The sequence below is a fragment of the Argiope bruennichi genome, chromosome X1 (genome assembly GCF_947563725.1).
Source record: "Argiope bruennichi chromosome X1, qqArgBrue1.1, whole genome shotgun sequence".
NCBI classification, from domain to species: domain Eukaryota; kingdom Metazoa; phylum Arthropoda; class Arachnida; order Araneae; family Araneidae; genus Argiope; species Argiope bruennichi.
Window position 1 is genome coordinate 3,818,010 of NC_079162.1, and position 24,641 is coordinate 3,842,650.

General features: G+C 28.5%; 1 protein-coding gene across 1 annotated transcript; it reads left to right on the forward strand.

The window, feature by feature from the left end:
- The first annotated feature begins 6,412 nt into the window (after window positions 1–6,412).
- On the forward strand, window positions 6,413–23,604 carry LOC129958430 (sterol O-acyltransferase 1-like). The gene is made up of 9 exons (XM_056070920.1): window positions 6,413–6,423; window positions 8,191–8,253; window positions 9,898–10,005; window positions 12,084–12,235; window positions 15,299–15,426; window positions 18,479–18,554; window positions 20,767–20,866; window positions 22,916–23,091; window positions 23,489–23,604. The coding sequence occupies exons 1-9, from the start codon at window positions 6,413–6,415 to the stop codon at window positions 23,602–23,604; spliced, it is 930 nt and encodes a 309-aa protein (XP_055926895.1).
- The last annotated feature ends 1,037 nt before the right edge of the window (window positions 23,605–24,641 follow it).

The window sequence follows — 24,641 nt, forward strand, 5'->3', positions numbered from 1 at the left end:
TCAAATCATTGAAATCTCTCTTTTTCAAAAAAACGTAATTTGTTTTCTGTAAATTTTTTTAATTGAGCTCTCCAAAGTCGCAATGAAGTAGTATGAAAGGCCCAAATGCTTAGTCTTATTAAAATCATACAAATAATGTGAGCTCCCCGCGCTGATAAAATCAGGCCTTTTTTTGTTAGTTTAAATGGTCGTTTAAAATGGATTTAAGTAATAGATTTATATTTAAATATCGTAAAGCGAGTTTAATTGTTCTTTATCCCTTTTAAAGCATGTTCTCTGGTGTACGACGAATTCTTTATTCACATCCCTGTATTGTTTTAATATTTGATGACCGAAACTTTACGCGTATGTCGTCAAGTTTGCTCCCATAAAATGAGAAATATGACTCCTTGATCTCGAATAGGATCGTTTCCAGATTTTAATTTTGTTATTTTGCGAAAATTCCCGGTAAAGTTTTAAAAGCAATAATGCACAAAGATCTCTACATTTCGGGCAACGTTACTTTAAATGACAGTCGAAAAAATAATGTTTTTGAATGTTGACGAATTTTCGAGTCGTTATCAACCTTGTAGCCTGCTCAGTAAATATCAGAAAATCCGGAACTGTATGCTAAAACCAGTCGCCTTTTAAATTATTAGAATAACTGGAACTGGGTAGGAATAAGATGCGTGACAAGCATCAAACAAGTGGGAAAAAATGAAATTTCAACTTTTAATTAGTTACTATTCAATTATATAATATCCCGTGAATTAGAAGCAGTTTCTTTAATTCAGCGATTTAAATTTTAACTAGTTTGTTAAATTGAAAAAATAATTACGATATCATCGAAAATATTGGTAAAACTAATCGCTTCCTTCGCTCGTGGCAAGGGAGACATAAATAAAAGAAGCTTCGCTAAAAACAGTGATCAATAATAAAAATAATATTCATTAAGATGTTTAAAGTTATATATTATAATATTATAGCAACTTATCTTTCGATTCTTGACTTAAGAAATGAAATGGTAACTTTTTCTCTCAGTTAGGCGTCATCTATACCAACAAGAAAGGAGCGGAGCGTTTGGCACATAAACTTGTAAGATTTAACTGGTTTGATCATCAACTGTAGGTTGTAGTAAGGTTAAGTTTAATAATTTATTAAAAAGGACGGAAACAATGTAATAAAATAATCTGAAAATATTTGAATTTTCAAATATATTCCATATATCCTAAATGACCGACGGTATAGTAACGGAATGTGGCCTCTTGTAGTAAAAATCATTAGAAGGAGAATTTTTTTAGAAAAAGTTCGGGTTTGATAAATTTCAAATATTCTCATTAGCAAAATAACGGCTATGGGAATAAGAAAACGATTAACATTTAGATATGATAAAGGGTCAAGATTGGATTTCAGTATTCAATTTATTGCAATTCAAGTAAATGCGTTTCGAATGCTCAAAACATAAAATTCTGGGAAAACTCGTAGCTAAACTTTTTTATTCGAGTCATTTTTGGAGGTTTGCACTTTTTCTCTTTGCTGGTACATCGTTTACTTATTCGAAGCTTGGTTGTGCTTTTCTTTTTAATTAATCTGTTTAAGGTCATTTTATAAATAGTTCAAAATATACCATCTATAAAATCACTTGGCAGTAATCGCAGATCTTTTAGAATAATATGGCAATTGATTGTAAGTAAATTTTTAAAAAATTACTGCACTACTTGAGCACGAACTTGATTTAAGGTTCGTGTGTATATGTAATATAAAACTTTTTTTTAAATTCTCGAATTCTAAACTTCAATTAAAGGCAGGAAGAATAGTCGAAATTGTGATTTCTTACTGCCCTAAGGTTAAAAGTTAAATGAAATTATACTTTATTATAAATTCTGTTATACGCGCTCCCGCTGGAATGTTAAGAATCGGCAGAAATTCGAAATTGTGTGCATTACTTTTCCTTATCGCGCGAAATTAATATACGTTCCAAGTTAAACTGCAAGGTGGGGAAAAAAAGGAATAATTTAGAACTTTAATTTAAATTGTAACACATTCTTGAATTTCTGTTGGAGCCGATTCGTCTTTCAGTTGACATCCAGTTTGCTAACCAGGCTTCCGTATTTATGTGGATTTTTCTGCGATAAGCTGGTAATTCAATTAATTAAAAACTTGGAGAATTGAATAATTTCTCTTTATGGACAGTTTGAATGACCATTAAAACTGCATTTAGATAATTTAATTTAAAGTTAGATGTAATGGAGGTTCGAAGTTAATATTCAATACGAGGTTTGAGTCACCCGTTCATAGCGTAGAATTCGCTCTTTGGAGTTCTGCATTTTCTCTTTTATTACCATCTAAATGCTAAATAACCTGAAGTGATAAAATGGAAAATGTCTTCCATTACTTCCAGCTGAATTTTCCTCGATCATTTATTCGTTAATTGATTCAGAGTCGATAAAAACAGAGGCTAGGTATATATCATGTAAAAAGGTAATTTCTGATGTTGCATTAATTTTTATGTTCTGTCTTGATCGGTAGGGGGGGGGGGAGGGATCGATTTAATTTTCAGTACCGTATTCACTTCGAATTTTGGAATATTTATATGTGTGTAACTATTTTGCAACTTCAAAAGCTAAAATGTTAAGATAAAATTATCATTTGGTCAGGTTCCTACATATCAATTTACGTTCATTTAATTATAAGAATATATATACGTATATTTGAAATTTTAACTTTGATTTATTTTACCACGAGAGTTGTATTATGGACATCGAAAATGTGATAGAAATTCGTCTATCTACATCGCGACATAAGAGCAAAATTTTTCTGTTCATTGATTTTACTATGAGATTTTGGTAGGGATTTCTTGGACACGAGCAGACTTGGAAAGGAGTGTTTTGAAAAGAATTTTAATATTTTTATCCCTTCGTTGTTATGGAATCGGCAGTTTTACTTCGAATGTGTTATAATTCAATAAACAAAACAAAAAGTAAGAATTAAATCAGGATGCAAGAGAATGTTTCGGAAGAAAAATAAGATGGGCTGAATGAAATTAAAATTAGGAAATCATGTTTCAACTAGATATCATTACATACATACATATTTATATATATATATATATATATATATATATATATATATATATATATATATATATATATATATATATATATTAGCATAAAAATTTAAGTCTCTTGTAAAGCTTAGAATAGAAATTTCCATGGATTAAAATAAAAATAATCCCGAAATCGGTATGAGCGCCATTATTTATAATTTTATGCATTTATGAAAAGAATTTTGTGTTCTTATGAATAACAATATATTAATATAGTGATTTCTAAATTATTGTCTCCAATGTTAAAAGAAATTTGATCTGAAAAACAAAATTTTATATATTTATTCCATTTAAAAAGCAAAATTGCATTGCATTTCATTACATGGTAAGCTTTATAAGAACACAAATTTTGTGTTTTGCTTCCATAAATTGTAATCAATAATTCATTCTCTTTGTTCTCCATTGTAGAAAAATACTAAAACTTGAGAGGATTTGTTGGTGAGTAGAAAACACTTCCTCAGTGTAGCTTCATACATTCATAAAAGCAAGCAGGCTTGCAAATGAATAAGTAATCAAAACTTTCTTTCTTAAAAAAAAAAAAAGAGATGAAGGTGATGGGATCTTCTTTTAATAACATTATTCCGATCGAAAGACTACGAAACGTATTGTTTGATAGATACCCCCCCCACACACACATAGAATCTAATTTTTTTTTAAATCAAAAAAATAAATGGGAACGTTGATTTGCATCTTTTAAGTATTGTTCTGTTTCATCAATCTCGTAGTTAAATTTGTATCTCTCTTCCTTGGCGTTGATTTAATTTTAGTTTGTTCACAAAAGTGTTTGGAAATAACATCGCATCTTAATTGCCTTCATAAACTTTCAAATTGCCAAAAAGGCATTTATATCCAGATAAGAACTATGTGATTGTTTTGAAATTGCTTATTTAAAGGGGTCTTTTAATATTAAGCTTTAAAGTTTTGAAAATCTGGGAATGCAGTGATATTTGCAATTGCCATTATCATGTATTCAAAATCTTTTATCATTGAATAATAAATTGCTCAAGTTGCAAAAATATGCCTTATAAATTTTTAATGCATATTTATTTGAAAATGCAAATAACAAAATCAAAACATAGGACCTTAGCTTTATTATAATTACTGAAAGGAATAAACGTAAAACTAAACACAGATATTTGCTATTTAGGAGCAGACGATTGTTTCGTAGTGAAAAGGATTTTAACCGGACACGTGTTCTGTCTAAAATTGTTTGCTTACTGCCGTCGAGCTCGCACCTGTTGTGCACTTCTTGTATTTGCTTTTATGTTGATCGTTCTGTATGAAATTTATCACATTCAGGGTTGGTGTTCAAGAGTAGAGGGTTGAGGATCATGTCTAGCAGGGTGGAGATCGGAAAGAAGGCTCGAGATATAGAGCCTTGGGAACTAAGGCAAATGCTGCAGGTAAATGAATCAATTAATTACTATACTTTCTGGACTGAGGAATATTTCATGAGTGTTTTCCAATTGATTAAAAATTTTCAAATTTATTCTTTAAAAATATATCTTTTCTGTTTGAGGTGGAATGACTCGAATTAAAAGTTTTATCTGAAAATTTCCGTTTCGGAAATACGGAAGCTATCGGTGGAGAGTAATTTTAGGCAATAGTCATTTTTCAGATTCTTTACAAATCTTGTTAGTAGTTTTGGTGCTTTCAACAAACTGGATGGCATGCAAGTAGCATAAGTTCAATTTTGTTTACATAATATTCCCTTATAATGATCAATAAATATGTAAAATAATATCCTGCACTATAAATTCCTTTTAAATATCATTAAATATTTCAACAATGCGCTAGTTTCTCAAGGCCTTTTTATATTAATAAAAAATACACTGAATTATTCCTGATGTTTTTCTGAAATCTTTGTTTCTATGCTCTTTTTATGGTTCGAAACTTTCAATGTACCGAGATGTTTCATATTCTTTTGAAAAAACTAATTAATTCCGGCCAGCGGTCTTATTTGCAGAATATGCATACATTAGTGATTCTAAAATTTTTTAAAATTCTTTTGCAACTTCTTTTTACTTGCATTTGCTCCATGAATGCGAATGGCATCGAGTCAAACTGGAGAGTATTTACGTGGTTGGCTTCTCATTGGTATAAAAGAGATAAATCCAGATTTGTTGTTTGCGTTTATTTTTTTAATTCTCATCTACTGAATGTCAATAAATGGGTGCCATTACTGTTCGCTTCCACTGTCTCCTGTTCCATTATAATGCATTGAAGGAATGCTGTCTCTTCTAGTTCGGATCTTAGTTTAGTTATATTAACGTCCCGTTATAAAGCAACACTAGGGTTACTTTGGGTCGGACTTCGTCATTTTGAACCGCGGTCAGATGACGAGGAGATAGATAGAGAGAGATATTCTGTCAATTTCATTTATTGAATGAAAAATTGATTTTTTTTTTCATTTGAATATTCTTAATATATACATTGCTTTATTAGGATCCGAGTAGTGATATTTTGGATGATGTCGACGCCAAGCTCCAGAAAGGCCATAATAGAATAATCGTGGAACTTGAATTAAAACATAAAAAACCTCAAAACGATTTTATAAATAAGCCATCGTTACCCAAGTAAGCATTTTTATTATTTTTAGTTTTTTTTTATGGCTCTTAAAACAGAAAATTATTTTTATATTTATTCAACACAATTTTGTCTCCAAGAAAATCAAAACTTTTTATACATCTGAATTTTGAAAAAATTTTCAAAACACATGTAAGAAATAAGTTAATTCTTAAAAAAGCGGAGATGTATTTTAAAATGTAATTAGAAATTGGAGCATTTTTTGCTACATTATTTCGTTATAATGTAATATTATGTATGTTTTAGTGACTTATAATATCAATGGAGCGTTTAGATACTTTCTTTTTGATTTAATATCTTGTAATATGCCGGATTTTTATAGTTCATTAATAGTGAAGAAAAATGCCTCTAAAATGCAAAGAACGAAATAGACAATGTTAATATAGAAATCTCCCATTAATAAATAAATTTTACATTTATCATATTTTGTTTGCATTTTTATTTCTATTTATATCGCTTTTCCTTGTGAATTTTTATGTCCTTCGTGCTTTTCCTCTCAATATCTTTTTAGTATACAAAGTGTCTCAAAAACGTTTTAGTATTATAGTTCCGTGTCTTCAGCGAACTCCACTCTATCAAGGGTCAGGCGAAAGCAATAACAGTCCTTATCATTGCAAGCCAAACTTCACGCTGTAATTTTCTGACTCGATAGATTTAATGTGGGTATATTTATAATGATGCACCTAATTGATGCAATTTAGTGAATTTTAAGGAATATTTACTATTATTTTTAGTTTAAGGATGCAAGAAATGTAGAGATATTTTCTGGCAAAACTTTAAAGAAATTATTGATAACGACAACTAACAACTATGAATGTCTATAATTGTATTCTATTTCTATCTTTTCATGAAATATTTTATCTCTGATTAATTTCAGCTTAAGGTAAATCTTTAAAATCTGATCAAACTTAAATTTTAAAACTTTAATAGACATTTAATATATAATTAAATGCCTTGCTGTCAGATTCATAATGTAAATAGTATTAAAAGTCAATTTTTCTTAACATTTTCTGCATTAAATTTTTTAGTAAAAACAATACATGATTTCAATTAGCATATTTTTGGCAAAATAAATGAGTTACAGGATGACAACAAAATTATTTAAAAATTCAATACATATTAATTCTACAGCATCAAATCTTTCAATCACAGATAAGGTTTTTTCCTATGTCTCAAAACAGTAATTATATCTCTTATTAATATACTATATGTGAAATACACTATTGTTCTCTTTTGCCTTATTTGACGAGGATTATAATACTGTAAAGGGAATCGGTATCATTTCAAAACCAACTAAGTACCTCAAACATTCAAATCCGTCATACAAACAGAATACTGCAATATTTTTAAAGCTGTTGCATGTTTGGTAAAATCCAATGAATATAATGTAGCTTGATTTTAAAATATATTTTAATATTTACCGCATATTTACATTTTCTTTTAGAGGCATTTACAGGTCATAACATGCAGTTAAAGTCGTAAAAATGTGGATATAAAGTATACAAAAGGTTAAAAGAATAAATATAAGTTGTATTACACAAATGTGATTTAAAAACATAAAAAGTTCTAAAATTCCAACGATAAGTGATTCTCTGAGAGGCGAAATTAATTAATTAAAAGTAAGAAACCAAGCAGTGAACTAGTACCGCTATATGAAGGTCTTAATTAGGAAACAAAACGATAAATTAGTAGCGCCATCTGTAGGCAATGTCTCTTCATAGAAATGCCGAGCAAAAAGCATTAAATCGAAAATTAATTCTTCAAGAAATTTCATTAGTGAGACATAAAGCACGATATGGTTTCATGAAAGAAATTAGCCATTTCTATAGAACTGGAATGAGTCGTGAACTCTATTTTAAACAGCTAATATCAAAAATTGATTAAATAAGTTTAAAAATCTGGTTCTGTTGATGACTTTCCAACAAGTGGCAGGTTAAAAGAAGTAATACATTTCTGTATCTCGTTTATTATTTTTTAGCGCATTTCTGCAAAATGAATTCGTATTGCACCAAGGGAAACATGTCAGGCATCTAGGACAGAAACGTTTCAAGGAGACCTGAATTGTATGCCTATACAGAACAAACTTTTCAGACTTTTCAAACATTGTTCCTGAGACAAGAATTTGAAATTGAGATTCTCGGTGGAATAAGTGACGACAATAATCACTTAAATTGGACTTGTTCTTATAAATCATCCTTTCATGGCGTCGGAAGGGGTAAAAATGCAAGTCGAGTGTGAGAATTAGAGAATCCATAGGTAGTTCCATAGATAAAAGTATATAGCGCTAAGAAATTTATTGCGTAACGAAAGATATGTGGCAGAGTTTCACTTTTACACTAGCAATAAAAATTATGTTGCAATTAACTGACAATCAGCCTATAAAATTATTAATAATTTACAAAAAATAGTTGTTTGTTTAAATATATTTTTTTGCTGAATGAATTTTCATAACCAGGGAACGACGCCATATTCAGCCTGTAGTTTTCCATCCACATTTATTCATCTAAAATATTTTTCAGATATTCTGAAGCTCTGAGGGAATTACAAAGAAAAGAATTTGTTTTAAGAAATTCAACTTTAACGTAAGTCATAAGATTATTACTTTAATTTAAATATATTTTTCTCCATTCAGATAACCATGAAAATAATGTTTTATTTTAGATGCCATGCCATTAAATATTTTTGCTAAAGTATCATTAATTCTGATAACTTTTAAGTTTAATAAATACTATTGTTTCAAAATATTTAAAATTACGAGGAAAACCAAAGAATAGTTCCTTGACTACAACCACTTAATATATATAATTTCAAATGAAAGCTCACGATTCCTAGATTTGTTTATAAGTCACCAGCCATCTTGTCTTAGTTGAATATTGAACTCGATGTGATTAACCATGGTTCAAATCTTTTTGATGGTGGCTTGATTCAATGTTTCATTTTAAATGTTGTTTATTACTAATTTATGTTTCTAAAGAATAATAGATCTTTCTTTACATTTCTGAATAATTATTCTCAAATATTCTTCGAATACATAGAAGAATTTTGAAATGCCCTACAAGTTGTGGACAGTTTTTCTATTCTTGTATGTTACGATATGCTCCAGAATAATAAGTTTTATTTTATCTTTAAATTGTATTCTGTATTCCTTTGCAATTTTTTTCCCATTTTTTACTGAATTCGAGGTCATTTCGAAGCTAATTAACTGCGATAATTGAAAATATTTGCGATGTTTTTTATTTAACGTGAGTGTCAATAGAGATTTTAAAAAAATTGTGAATATCGCTCAGTTATCCTAACTTCATAACAGAGTAAAGTAGACTGAGTCAGGTTTCAAAACAGGGACTTTTTTCTTTTACGAAATTCCTGCAAAATCATAATATATATTTTATGGATGCATGCAGTTTCGTTGTGTTTATATTATTTTCTTAATTCTCATTTATAGTACACGATAAAACATATGCTATTTTACAAATACGAAAATGTCTGCAGAAATAGTTTCAAAAACGAATTTTTATTCAATTTAAATTTGATTTATTTCATGTTCAGAAGGACTGACGATTGTTATTCCATTTTAACATGCATTTGATATGCTGGAAATTAGAAAATTTTTATACCTGCGTACTTTCGATAAAAAAGCAATATTCTAATATTTCAAAACTTAATTTATTATTTTATCAATCAATTTAACTAAATTTGACTAGAATTTAAATGTGTGTTAAAATTCGGAGTATGTGGCTTGATAAATTTAATTTTGCGTTGTAAATAATTTCAGAAAAATAATTACCGTATTACACGATAATTTTAATTATAAATTAAAGATTAATTGAAAGAGTAGAAAAATTAAAATTAAAGTTATTCTGAGTTTAAGCATATTAATAAAAGTAGCTTCAATGAATAGTTTCATTAGATTTATTTTGAATTCGGCGATATCTAAAATGGCAAATTTTTAGAGAATCTTAGTGTCGTTTAATTTTTAATAAAAATGTCTATATATGCACTTGCGCATACGAAGAAATAAAATTGCAAGCATGTTGATACCACCTGAAATTTAAACATGGTTTTTTCAAAGTATGCAATTTTAAATAATTTTGATTTCGAATAAAATGTATCAAGAAATTCTTAAGAATCTCTAACTGATTTTATGCTTAAATGTCAAAAATTAAAAATATTAAGCATTTAAAAAAAGTTTTTATTATTATTATTATTGATTTTCCGTTTCTATTCAGAAATCTTTGGAGAAGTCCTAACGTACGCTCTTTATACAACTTAATTCTTGCTTTTTTTGTATTCCTGTACCTGCACATCGCTATCTTCTATTACTTTAATGTCGAACGGTAAGTACCAGATTTTTTTTTCTTTCTTAGATTCCGTTTGCATTCAGTTTCTAGAAGTTACTATGCTGTAATCTTCATTTGAAAAAAATGTATATATAAACATACAATTCTTTTATTTTATTCGCCTACCATAGACTTGTTTATTAACCACAATACGTAAGCATACCATTACTTAACCCTTCTTTGCATGATGATAGAAATTTCCATCATAACATCTAGTGAACAAAAAATGTACTGAAAACAGGTGTACTGTAAATTTATTGACTTTTTTCACAACTATTGTGTAATAAGGAACGTAGCTGTCAAAGAAATTAAATGTCACAATCATTATAGGAGGTTTGAATTTGTCATTTCGCTGCTTGTTGTGGTTGGAAGAAACTTTCTATTTCTTGAATATTTTTTATAACACATCTGATTTCTTTTTCTTTTCTTTTCTTTTTTCCTAATAAATACGATAATGAGTGGAGGAATTTAGAAGAGAGGGACATTGAAGATTTCCTTTAATCTAGAGCAGGAATTATCCTGATTTATTTCACAAAAAAAAACATACAAAGGAGGGTTGAAAATCAGTAAACAATGTGATCTGAATCATGCCGCAGAATATAGAAATGCGCCAGTTGATCATTTATGATATGCACAAATTTAAACTGGATCACTGATCAATTTATAATAAAGGTTTTTACTTTTAAATATCATATAAAGCCTAATGATGATAATCCGCATGTAAAAATTTTAATATTGTTATAAACCTAATTCAATTTTGAAAGGTATTCACTGATTAACAATTTAAAGAAAACTATACAGCATGATATCCATATTTTCCTCCCTTTTGTTCAGGGCAAATTATCATTTGCATTATTTTATTCGTTCATTGACAATATTTTTTCTATTATTAATTGGACGATAAATTCTTATAAATTGAATTTTAATCGTTTTTTTTTCTTCTTTTTTATTACTCTGCTTCCATTTATTTAAAATATTTGGAATAATCCCTTTTTTATTTTTACTGATTTGATGAAAATTTCTATTCGCTCATATTTCTTCACTCTTTATGACATATACTTTATTTTATGTCTTCATATATGTGATGGATTTTTACACTTTTGTGACGCAAATTTTTATGTGAATTTTATTATGATATTTGGATAATCTAAACATTTTAACTGTACAGAGTTGACGAAATAAATTCACTGAACGCAGATTTTATTGTTGATTATTTATATTTAAGCACAATAATATACATAATTAACTTTTTATAAAACATATTACATTAATACAATGTCATATGTTCTATATCATTTTTTTTATTTCTTTCTCGAATTATTTTCTAAAATCACATAACCACATTTTTTTATGTTCTCTTTGGATAAACATTTGAAATTTTTAATTGAAATAGTGTGTTCATGTTTTGCCTTCTTCTCAGTCTAGCTTTTGAGGAATACTATTTATTATAACTGCATTATAACTATTTTCTGTGCTATTCCACTTCAAGAAGATATTTGTGTTCCAGTCAGGTGCAGTTTTTATAATTATAATTAAATTTAATCTTATTTTAAAAATATGTTAGTAAATTGTTTATAGTTAAACATATTTCCACCTTTAAAATTACATATTTTGCTCCTTTTTATTCATTTGATCATGGTTCAAAATTGAGAAATCTGTTCCAAATAATATCTTGTAGTAGCATTATGCGAACAAAACTAAATTGAACTATTTTTTAATTTTTCATTTGTTCTTTTATTTGCTAAAAATTGAGAAATCTGTTCCAAATAATTTCTTATAGTAACATTATTCGAACAAAGCTAAATTGAACTATGTTTTAATTTTTCATTTGTTTTTTTATATGAACCTTTACTCCCATTGAGGCTTTTAGGTCGACCCAACTACCTTAATACAAAAATATATTTTAAAAATAGTTGATACTTAAAAATTATTTACGCAACATGATCGAATATATCCCTTAGTTTTTTAAGTCCATAATCCAATTCAAATAAAGTTTTTTTTAATTTAAATAATGATTTTATGAATAATTGTTGCATTCTATTCGTTATTTTATTTTATTGTGATTTAAATTTTAGGTTAACAAGAGATTTAGCATTGGTTTCATGGTCATTTGGTCAGTTTCACATTGTTACTGCCGTATGGATTGGCATCAACTTATCGATTGTTTTCTTTTTACATCCTGTCTTTCGATTCTGGGCTTCTTCTAGAGCATTTGCGAAGAAGAAGGGTAAGTATTAAGTATTTTTGGGTATCTTAAATAAATATGCCATTGAAATAATGAATAGTCCAGAAAAATATGGGATAAAGTAGAAATGAAATGATTTGTGTTGTCTCAAGTGAAAGATATGATGATAGTAAGATAATATTCATATGATTCAAGTGATACTATTCATCCTCTTTATAAAAAGTTAATTTGTATTTTCGTTATTATTTTATATTTTTAAGCTTTCTAAAAAGAAATATTTTCCAAAATGTTCAAAAACATTTTGAAATAAACATATTTAATTTTGAAGTCAGTGTTGCTTTGCTAGATCTTTGATCATTTTTCAAAGCATGTTACATTTAAAAGGAAAAAATCAGCATATTTTATGACTTTCAAATTCAAAGTTTAGTGTTAAGTTGCAAATGGAAAAACTGATTGTTATATAGTTCCTTAGAAAATATATAATTTAATTATTTTGTGATTAAGATCTTATATTTAAAATTTCTATAACGAAAGAGAACGTTGTGCACAAAAGACAAAGGCTTCATATGATGATAGAATTTTTCATATGCTTGTGAAACTGGTAGAATCGAGAGCTGAATGTGTTTTCTGCTCGGAACATTTAGACATAATTTTTATGAAATATGAAATTTAAATTTCCAGATACTTTGGTGTCATATTTTTAATATTAAAACGCACTAATTTCTTTGAACTGTGATTTACATTTTATATTTTGCTTTTGGAAGTAATTTTTAACTAATCAAATAAGACTTTAGAGAACCTTAAGATATTTATTTTTAGTTATGAGATTCAGGTCTTTAAAATGATCTCAAATACCATAACTAAAACTTATTCCTTCCAGTTAGTCTCGCTTTGTGTATAAAGAAATGCAAAAGACCATGTTAGCACTACAAAATTCAGACTCAGACTTCAAGTACATCTTTCCAAAAATGATCATTTGAATAAATCATTTTTAGGACTTGATTCAGCAAATATACTTATGCTACTTCATTCATCTTTACAGGATTTGTATGCCAAGATGCGCTGTATTTCTCTCTAAAGCTTTCCCTATTCTATTTGAATTTTTTTTAATTCCCTAAAATTCTAATTGGATTTTTTTTAATCCTTTAAATTCTACTTGGATTTTTTAGTGTATTTTTTTTGTTGTTGTTGTTATGTGTGAACTTTCCATGACAAAAATAAATTTTTCTTTGAAATTATAAAAATAAATAAATAAACTCTGGAAAAACTAACTAAATTACATTCCAATATTTCCTTCATACCGAATCGTCGTTTATGGCCAAGAGTTCAGTTTAAAGATTGATTGTTGTTGTTTTTCTGTAGTTTATTTGGCGCAAGAGTCATATTTGGCTTAAAGATTGAAAAGGTTGCTGGATAGAGATTCGATTGAATGCTGGTCTGTTGTATGGCAAATCCATTGAGCATCCTCCTGCTAGAGTTGGACGGAGGTTTGAAGAGGATATGGTGGTTCACTTTTCACCTGCATTTTTTAATCGCGTTCTAAATTGAAAGTTGAATCCTAAAAGAGCTCCAATATAGTTTCAAAACGGGTCGTTATTTTGAAAAAAGCTGAAAATCTCAGTTATTGGTTATGTACTCATGCAATTTGATAACGCTTTTATTGAAATTATTTAAAAGTTGAATGCAAAAACATAACAGTGCAGATTATTTTTTTTTAATATTTTGTCAAACTCTTTTATCTTAGGGAATTTCTCATTTTTAAATCTGTATTTAACCATAAATTTATTTTAGCTTTTAATTAAATGCTACGTTTTATTTTTTACTTCTATTGCTATTGCTTAAAAAAGAAAAGAGCATCTCATATTCTTAAGAGAATTTAATTGATTTTTGTTTTTTAAATTAATATTTTTATTAATTTTAAATAAGCGTATACAGAATTAAAGAACGTAAATTCTGTATTTAATGCATGATACGTCGTTAAAGGATTCAGTTAAAATAGTAATTCATTTAAAAGATTTAAAAAAAGAACGCTTGTGTGTGACTTTAAATTTCTCAGTTGTCATGTGAATGGAAATGACCATAACCCCCCCCCTAAAAAAATTTCTTTTAAGACCAAAAATGAATAAGCTTTGAGGATGTCGTAATTAGGGTTACGTGCAGTTGTGGTTGACTCCAATTATTGCAACATGTTAGAAAAATAATTTTATTTACTTTTAAACTTAAGAAATGAAACAAATAATTTTGATTCACTACAAGCTTCACCGAGGCGAGTGCGCGAACATTCCGAAGAAAACGGAGAGAATAGCTTTTTAGAAGCATCGTGCGTGTCAATACCCGGATGATGTGCAGCGCGCCATTACGTCACACACAGCCTCGACGGAGACTGTAGTTTACAGATTCATATGGAAAGATGATAGGCATTCGCTACAAGATCTTTGGAGGAATAATGTCTGAAATGCGTGCCCCATAACACTAGATTTGAGACTGAATAGCCATTGGATATTTTACGTATCACCAATGTAGCGCATATCTAACTTTTTTAAACTCATTATTTGATATAAAGGAAATAACTCGCAATTTCTTCGCAAAGAAGATATCAAGTTTACACCAGTACTATAATTTACTCATCCTTTATTCAATCCTGAAAGGTGTTTTATAATTCTGCTTTTCAGTACCAAAGGAATGTAATTTAAAAAAGACGATTTTCCAGTTACAACAATTTTGTATACAAAATCTGATATTACATCAAGTCATAACTAGGTAAATTTATTAAGAATACACTTTTTATAATTTATAATTATAATTTATTCAAATAACGAATTGAAGTTTTTCCATTTTTATTTTTCATTTTTCTGGAAAATTGGTATAAAGTGGCTTACGTTTAAATTAAAGAATTAATTTTAAATTAAATTAAAGAACGTTTCTGAATTAAAGAATTTATGATCGCTCAATATTTAGAGCTCTGTATGTATAACGATGGATACTTTAATCTCTTTATAGATTTTGTGATTCAATATTTTGCACTTTATTCACTTCGTATGAAACAAAAACAATGGATAAACATGAGTAGATATGAAATTAATGGATATTTTAATCTCTTTATAGGCCTTTATGATTTGATGTTTTGCATTTTATTCGTTTTGTATGAAGCGGCTTTGCTGATAATTCCACCAAAAATAATCATAGACTGCAATATACCACCCGCATCATCTTGCGCGTTAGTAATGGAACAGGTCGGTATTGTATTCTTTTTTATAAACCAAGTATACATAAATAAGAGTTAATAGAGTATACAAGTTAAAAGTTAAATAAGAATTTAATGTTGTCTTTATTTCTCTTACATTTACGTTATGTTATAATTAATACTTCTCTCATTCGGTGAAACATCAGAAATCTATTAATTAATAAATTGCAAAACCATTTAGGGATGATATTCTAAATATATAAAAGATCTGGTTTATCTTTATGTTCGTTTTAATCGTCGCTTTGCAATCTTGGATCGTTTTATATTGTATATCGAGATGAAATATGGGTCACAGATGGATTATCCCAAATGGAATTTTTTTAAAGCTATTTTAAAATTCGAATTAATTTTTATTAACTTGATTCTAAATGATAAATTAGAATTAATAGTTGGGAAATTTTAGGAATCATCATAATTTTGTTTGCAATTGGAGAGCTATAATTTTTGTATCATTCTAGAGTTCAGTACCTTTCTAATTATCGTAACTTGAAGTTTGTAACTGAAAATTGATCTGTGCAACTTTTCTAATTTTAGTGTGTTTTCTATTTATTTATTTTACTGAATAAACTTTTTTTTCCAAGTTGACCTACGGGACTTAATTATTAATTAAACACCAGGCTTATGCATTAGCATTTCGCGCAATATTTGAGTTCCACGTGTTGCCATTCAATAAAAATAACAATTGAGAGTAAATGAATTATTATTGCATACGAGTTCTTTTCATATTTTTATGTGGTTTTAAAGAATTCTTTTTTCGCTTCTGTATTATTTAGCTCAGTGGTATCTTGATATGATACTTGATAGTAATTGAATTATGCCTTCGGAGGCCTTATTTATTTTTATTTCGCTGATAGTGTACATAATAGGCAATATAATGTGGTAACTAAACTACAAGTGTTCAATATTCAATTGTAAGGGTCATTAATTATTACATGGAACCAGTTTAAATATCAAGATCAGAAAAAAAAACATTTATGTATATAGTTTGTAGATTATAAATTTCTTTTTCAAGTTAATTATTTATGGTTATAAGAAAGTAGTTTTTTTTACAAATCTGAAATCCAGTAAAAATCGCTTATCTAGTAAAATGGTTAAAAGTTTAACAGATAATGGATTCAGGTACCATATATCTGCTATAGTTATAAATAAATTTGTTGAAATTAAACAGAGGAATAAAACGTTAGGTTTAGTAGATAGTTGAACTTAAGATTGAAACAACAATAGTGAGATTGAATCAAGTAATAGTACTGAATTATTGCTTTCTAAAGGAGCTCAGAACTGAAATTTATGGAAATTCCAAGCAAAAGTAATTTTACAGAGCGAAGAATTATTTTAGAATATTTAAAAAAACTGCTCCAGCAATAAATGACGATTTAGAGGAAGACATAAAACAGCTAACTGAATGCAAGAAAAGTTATTTAAATTCATAAGATATCACAGCTAGCTGGAATGAAAATGGACCTGTAATATTGCTAAAGTAATATGTTTTTTGTATCAGCACAAATCCAAAGTGAGTATGTGTATGTTACAAAAAGATTTTTAATGCTACTTGCGATGGAAAACAAATGCCGGAATGTATTTCCAGTTTAAAAGAAATTAGAACTTAAAACTAAAGCAATCTACGGGACATATACGTGACCATATGCTCATCACTGAAGTTTTCGATGATTTGCTTCCAGATTATCAGTATTTCCTTAGTGTCTGTGAATATGTACCTCCTGATAAACAAGGTATTAATGACTTTATTAATAGATTATCAATTGATAGATAAAAAAAGATTGAAAATGCACAGACTCAATAAGGAAATGCTTTCATAAGTAAGAAGTTATAGAAAAAGAAGCAATATGAGCAAAATGAATGCAAGCTGTAATATCTATCAAAAAGTGCTTTTCAAAGACTTTGATTTAAAGTTATGTTTTATATGTAGGAAGCAAATTATAGAGCCAAAACTTTTGACAAAGGCCAATTCTCGCCTACAAGCAAAGAATAATTTAACCAAAAGAAAAAATATAAGATTTCATCAGTATTGTTTAGCTGTTGAAAAATGAAAGTAAAAGAAGTTGGCATTTCATTTTTATTGGTCTAAATTCTGTGGTTAGTCAGCACATGATATATGACAAAGCATTGATTTATAAAGGAATGCTAAGTCTTATAAAAATAAAGATTGTATTGGAAATACAATAGATGCTTTTGGCAGAGATAATTTTCAAAACAGAGCATTTGATGAAAGGGATTGTATTCCAGTGAGTTGAAAAATGTTTTATATTTTCTTAATTTAAAACAAATTCTCATTTTCGTTAGCTCAATAAAAGAGAAAGTCTGTGCAATTGAATTAGATAAAAAATTTGCAGAATCATGAACGACGAAAAAAAAATTCTTGGAAATAGAGTGGAAAAGTTATGCAAATTAATCCAAAACAAGTCTTTTTGGAACATATAGTGATAGATTATTCGTAGTCATCACAGTTTTTTAATACAAGCTAATAATATCATCTGCCTTTTTATAATGCATTTATTCATTCAAAAATGTTTTAGAAATCTAAGGAAAACGAACTTTATTTTCCTTATGCTCTCTAAATTTTTAATTCTCGTAATGTTTATTGACGTCCAATTAAAAATGGTTTATATCCCTTGATGTATAGTAAGAAATATTCAACATTTTGGAACTATCTGATGAAGATAAGCCAATAATGACGACGTAAAATATAGAGCAACATAGACTACAGCGTTGATAGCAGATATTGATTGATAAGACAGATCTATTTCTTATTATAACATACTGATGCCTGGATAAAAAGCATTTTGTCAAGTAAAAATATAGTTAAGACAATTATGATTTTCAAATTATTTGATCTTTCATAGTTTTGAAATATCTTTTTTATATTTTATCTGCAAATTTCATTTTCATCGTTTCATTCATTGTCATTGATATTAAATTGGAAAGGAAAAATATTAGCATTTTTTGTATCAATTTTTACTTATATATATTTTATTTCGCTTTATATCTATATTAACATATGTTTTGTATTTCTTCCATTTCAGTCTAGACTTTTTATGAAGAGTTATGCATTTGTTCGAGAAAACATTACCAGAGTTTTAAAGTATAAGCTCCATGAAGGTATTGTGAAATCTCAATTGATTCGTATTTTTCGTGATTCAATCCTGCTAAAGCCATAAAATTATACAATGCCGTTAAAAATTAAGAAAATTTTCGTTTCTGGTGTTTATCGTTAGAATGACAATTTTAATAAAGTTAGATTGCATATACGATATAAGAAAATAGCTATACGACTGTAATTCATGTATAAATTATCGTGTGCAACCATCATTAACATCAAAAGATTTAAAAGAAAATCAGAATAAAGTACAGACTGGCAAAAAATGTGGCCCTCTCCTAATCCACAGGTCTCGCATTATTAATTCAAATTTCAGTTTTTATAACATAAGGTTTGGTTAGATTTAGTTTGAATAAGTTATATTGACGCTTTCTTTTAATGCATTACGAGGTCCTCTTGTGTACACAGCCGGCCACCCCGCCAACCACTGTACGAAGGAGTATTGACAGGAGCATCACGAGGGTTATTTGGGATGCAGAATACTTAAAAGATTTGGTACTTACCTGCTCCAAATGTCACCATAGTATTCGGAGGATGTTCGGTCCTCGATGTCAGATTCAACGTAACCAAGTCCACTTGCATCTGGAATTCTTTGCCACGAATCCAGATCTTAAACCTTTCCCCAAGCCAGCGCAGTCTAATCCAAGATTGATAATCCAGTTTCTAATATGTCAGTTGCTGCCGGAAATATGCTTGAAATGCTCAGGATCTCTAGCAGAATCAATTCATTCAAAGCAATATAAATCTTCTGATATTGTTGATGCTTGCCTTTAAGAGTACCTATCATAAAGAATTGAATCACCAATGTCTATTTTGATTTCACTTTTTAATCAGTCATTTCTACTTTATGTATGTGTAACACTAGCTACACATTTCTACCTGCGTTTTTCGATAAAAATCTGCTTAGAACACCAATAGCTGATATTTAATGTCAAATCTTGATAAAATATTTCACTTACTACAGGTTACAAGGATGACGATGATTCATTCAGTTGCTTTCCCAGTGCGCAAATCTTAATTGCGTTCGAATATTGCACTATTTAGTATTTCAGTAGCAAAAATGTGTCCCACTGAAAATTTTAATACTACAAATAAGATGATTATAGGAATTCCCAAGACTTTTAATCCTATTGTGATATCTCGGCTTTGAGAAGAAAAGATTATAAATATAAGACTCGATTTTTCTGAATATTCACTGTGTGTGTTGGCTAGCTTTATGTAAAACTCGCCGTCGATATTCAAGACATTCTCGAATTAAAGTGTGGAGTGTGGCTCTGATGTTTTCCTAATCATCTAATTACGATTCAAAACAATGAGATCCTTTCTCAGTGTAGTCATTGCACATAATGTTCTTTTGATAGAATCTGCAAAAGCACTTATTTTAAACACCTACAGAAAATAAATTCAACTTAATCAAACTAAACGTTAAAGTTTCTTTAGTGTAAATCCGCTCTTATCATGCGCAGTATGAATATGACAGTTAATTTTTTTTTTTTACTTATTTAAAATATTGATAGCGATTTATTAAAAAGCCTTCCATTAATAAACAATAAATAAATCTAGAATCGAACAATGGTATTGTGATAATACTTTAAGCATCTTTACTTTATGCAATTACTTCGTTAATTAAAATTGGTATTACTGAAAAATCAACTTTTCGAAATTAAGAGTATTGTAAAAGTGGTTTTTTGGCTATAGCATGCGCCAAAGCTGCCTAGGAAAAAAAAACAAATTTATTAATCAATTTTTATTTAAAAATAGAATTAAAAGTTTGATAAACCTCTTTCTGAGTACTACCGAAAAACATACTAGATCTGATTTTTGAGGGTCAAATAATTTGCCTTATCATGAGTTTTGAATAATTTTTAAATTTGCATGCTGCACCAAATAATATACAGAGAATATGCAACCAACAATCACTATCAGGTTAAAAGTAATTAAATCTTTAGTACTGCGTATGAATCGTAACAAGCAATTATGCCTAATGTTAGAAAAGCTTTCCAGTTTTTTTTAATTTTATCATTTTTTAATGTTTTATATACGTTAAGAAGTTAAAATAATCATGCCTAAAAGTAATTATTAAAGAAATTTCGCAATTTTGGTAGCTTTTAATGATCTCTACTTTTTTCTTTACTTTTTATAAGTACTGTTATTTGTACTGTTTTTTTTTTCATATTAAAAAATTAAAAAGCTACGTTTAAGATTTTTTTTCAGATGATGATGAGGAATCAAACTCACCTCCTTGTCCAGAAGTAGGAAAACTGATATATTTTTTATTTGCACCGACATTAATTTACAGGGATAGCTATCCAAGGTAAAAGAAGGAAAAATTCTTGCATTCGTTCTTTCATTTATGATATTTTACGAATTTGCAGCTACGAATTTTGCAAGTCAGTTATGCATATGTTTATATATATATATATCATCAATAAAATTAGACAAATTCTTGAAAAATGCTTTAATATATTTCTGTCGCTTTAAAATATCATCTCTATAATAGAAAAAAATTACATTCGTTAATTTACGTGCAATGTACTGCGACTTACAAGATAATAACCACACACCTCTGTTTTCCAAATTTCATCATGGAATAAAAAAACTGATTTTTATTTTTTGCAAGCATGAGTGATTGTGGGGGATTCTTTTTTTTTCCCTTTTCCTATTTAGTATGAACATGAGACCTACATGCTATGTCTATGTAATAAAAATCATACCATATTCGCTACTAATTGCGAAAAATTCAATTATTTCCTCCAGTTTTAATATTTGGAAAACAGAAATAAAGGACGATATTACTTGCTATGCAATGGTATGTTGTTTACAAACAATATATATGAATTTGTGAGAATTTTTCTGTTGCATAGATGAGATTTTAAAATAGCATGAACACATTCATTCATTTTCCTTTATTCAATATAAGAAATAAAAATACACGAAATCGTAGTAGAAACAGTATTAAAAAATCATTTCCTTAATTTGATAAATGTTTTAAAATTCTAAATATTTTAATTATTCATAAATTCATTCGATACTGAAATAAAATTCATCTGCATATCAAATGAGATGTTAAAACTTTAACTATTGAGTCAAGTTCATCAGTGGTGAATAGTTCTTTTAGGAAGCATCGATGTAAATTGATTTCTTTTTTTTAAAAACAAACAAACTTAGATTTAAAATAAATTTAAGTAAAAAAATTATTTCAGAAGCGATCTTGTGTGAATGTACTAAAAAAGGAATTTTCTTATTTTAATTATTTTATAATTCATTAACACAAACATCAGTGAATTTTGAGACAAATTTTTTTCTCAAATTCACTATGAGATAGTGATACTATTGCAGAAAAAAAAATGCAGTATGATAATTATATTCTGAAATATTTAAATATTGCATAATTTACTAATTTACAAGTATACTTAATTTGAAAACTCTATAGTGCGTTAAAAATTGATTATAAAGTTCCATTTTTATTTCCTCACGTAGAAAAAGTATTGCAATCGTTAAAAAAAATTTTACTCTAGATTTAAATGAATATATGTTAAACTTAAATTCTTGAGTTTGGAAAACACATTTTTGACATTACGTCTGTCTGTGACAAATATAACTCAAAAAAGCTTTGAGCTAAAGGGTTGAAATTTAGTATATAGTGTTTGCACAAAATTTGTGCATTTTTTCGAACGGATTTTTTTTTTCAAAATACGTTCGAAGAATTCTAGTTCGACTAATACAATTAAAAAATATCTGCCCATCTGTCAACTTTTCTGTAAAATCCGTTCTGAGGAAGTCTGTCTGTACGGCTGTTAGAGCACAAGCTAACACGATAACTACAAAACGAAGAGAGATGTATAAAACTCAGTACATAAATTTAGCAACTGTATTGTAATTACGTATCTAGTTTAGAGAGAAATTCAACAAGAGGTTGACTACTTATTGGTTTGTATTTTCAGAAACAAATAAACGCGATAAACTTAAAAACGCAGTGACTTAAAAATATCAAATTTAGCATGGGATTTTGTAACTACAAAAAGCAGTTTTAAGCAAATTTTTGTTTGAATCAGTTGAGAAAAACGTGTCAAAAATACTAATTCGATTTTCGGATACTTTTTACACAAGTCAGAGATGGGTCGCCAAAAAAACTCGCCAAGAATGACACGATGCATTCAGTAAAAATGGTAAATTCACGACAAAGTTGAATATATCATAATTAAAATAGGTCAATACCATGCAGGGTGCTCTCTGGGTTAACAGCTTTATTAGGGACTGTGAGTGAAAATTTTTGAAAGACTACTCCCTCTGGTTAAAAATATGGAAAAGTCACGTTAAATAAAAGTTTGTAAAAGTGTTTCACTTTTTCTTTTATTTTCAGAACATCTGGTATTCGCTGGGGTTTCGTTGCCTGGAATCTTTTGCAATCATTTCTTATTGTATTGGGTGACTATATTGTCTACATTTGTTTTTTAGCGAATAGCTTCAACAAGTCGGGCATTGAACCCATACCCATCACTCATTTTGTGGGTTTGTTGGCTATTGCAATCTTCGCAGGTAATATGATCTCGTTCTTAACGTTTTATCGCATATTACACTGTTTGCAGAATGCTTTTGCTGAAATGCTGAGGTTTGGCGACAGGTTGTTTTATGACGTAAGTATCTTTCTAGTTGCGTGCTGATTTCATATGTTTATAAATGTTCAGAATAACTGCTGATGGAGTGACCTTTTCTAAGATTTTTTGTTATGTAGATTTTAAACACGTTTTTTTTTCTTTTTTTTTTTTTTTGCTTTATGTGAGTGATAAATGTAATTTTCAAAATTCTTTAAAAAAAATCAATCTCACTTGTTAGATGAGTCTGGTATTTCTCATGCCTTTGTTTGAATTTCAGTATTCAGTTTTATCATGATTAGTTTTGTTAATGTAACGAGATTTTCTGCTTTCACAACCAGGAAGTCCCACGGGGGAGCACCTCGTAATTGAAAGTGAGAAGCGTTTGGCATGGTGGTTGGTTCTCGCCACCCTTGTAGGTATACAAAATGTTGGGGTGGCTAGTTCCCATCGATGATGGGACGTGCTTCTTAGGGAAGGGTTGTACCGTAGCCGGTGATGGCCCTTAGGAAACAACCCCAGTTCCCGGCAGTGTTGCTGTCACGGCAGTCCAATCATTCTTTTCCGTATGCCTTCGAACGGGTCAGAGTAATTAGTCTATGATTCACCACCAAAAAAGTAATATAGCTGAAAACAATTAGTTACTTGCTTCCTTTTTGAGTTTATTCTAATGCAGTAAATGAAACAAACAAACAAAAAAAAAGAACCATCTTACTGGAAGCTTCATAGAATTTTTGAGGATGAACAAAAAAATTCTTACTTACATTAGCTGTCCTAGTTTTAAACATCGATATTGTATAAGATTAAATACCGTTTTCTATAGATACATCCTAATATTAGCGAACAATTTAAAATTTTCATTGCTAGAAATCAAATACAGATATTGATTGTATATTTCTTTCCCATAAAATTCTGAATAACTTGATTGATTTCCTTAAATATTAAACTCCATTTTTTTGTTGTGGTGGTTAGAACTTCTAAAAAACAAGATTACTTTATTAAATTTAAGCGAATTTTTTTATTAAATTTAATTGCAAGGACTATTTTTATACATACAAATTTTATAATTTCATTTATAATTGTTATATGTAGATATCTTTTCTTTTCCAATATTTTTTTGATATATTTACAATAAATGTTTACAATTTTTAAAATTATAATAGATTGGAGTGTTCATTTAATTGACAATTACCCGCCTTCGGCGATTAGATGTTTCGTTCAGTATGTTGGTTGTATTTAACTTCAATTAAATATCTTATAATAATTATATTTATGATTTTCTCAAAAATAATTTGTTAACTTCAAATTGTGAGAGATATTAAAGCTTTCTTTAATACCCCTCCAAGGTTTTTTGTATGTTGTATAAGTGAAATTTTCTAATAAAGTCTCAAGGCTTCCTCGCTGAAAACAGAGCTGTTAGTGTAATGGACCTTCTAATGTACATCGTATTTCACAGTGATATCCTAGTCATTTCGGTTTATTTCTCATGTGAAT

Excerpts from the sequence above, each read along its gene's own strand:
- LOC129958430 (XM_056070920.1), top strand. Across the intron at positions 20,867-22,915 it reads TACAGGGATAGCTATCCAAG|AACATCTGGTATTCGCTGGG; the intron begins GTAAAAGAAGGA and ends TTTTATTTTCAG. Across the intron at positions 23,092-23,488 it reads GGCTATTGCAATCTTCGCAG|GAAGTCCCACGGGGGAGCAC; the intron begins GTAATATGATCT and ends TTTCACAACCAG.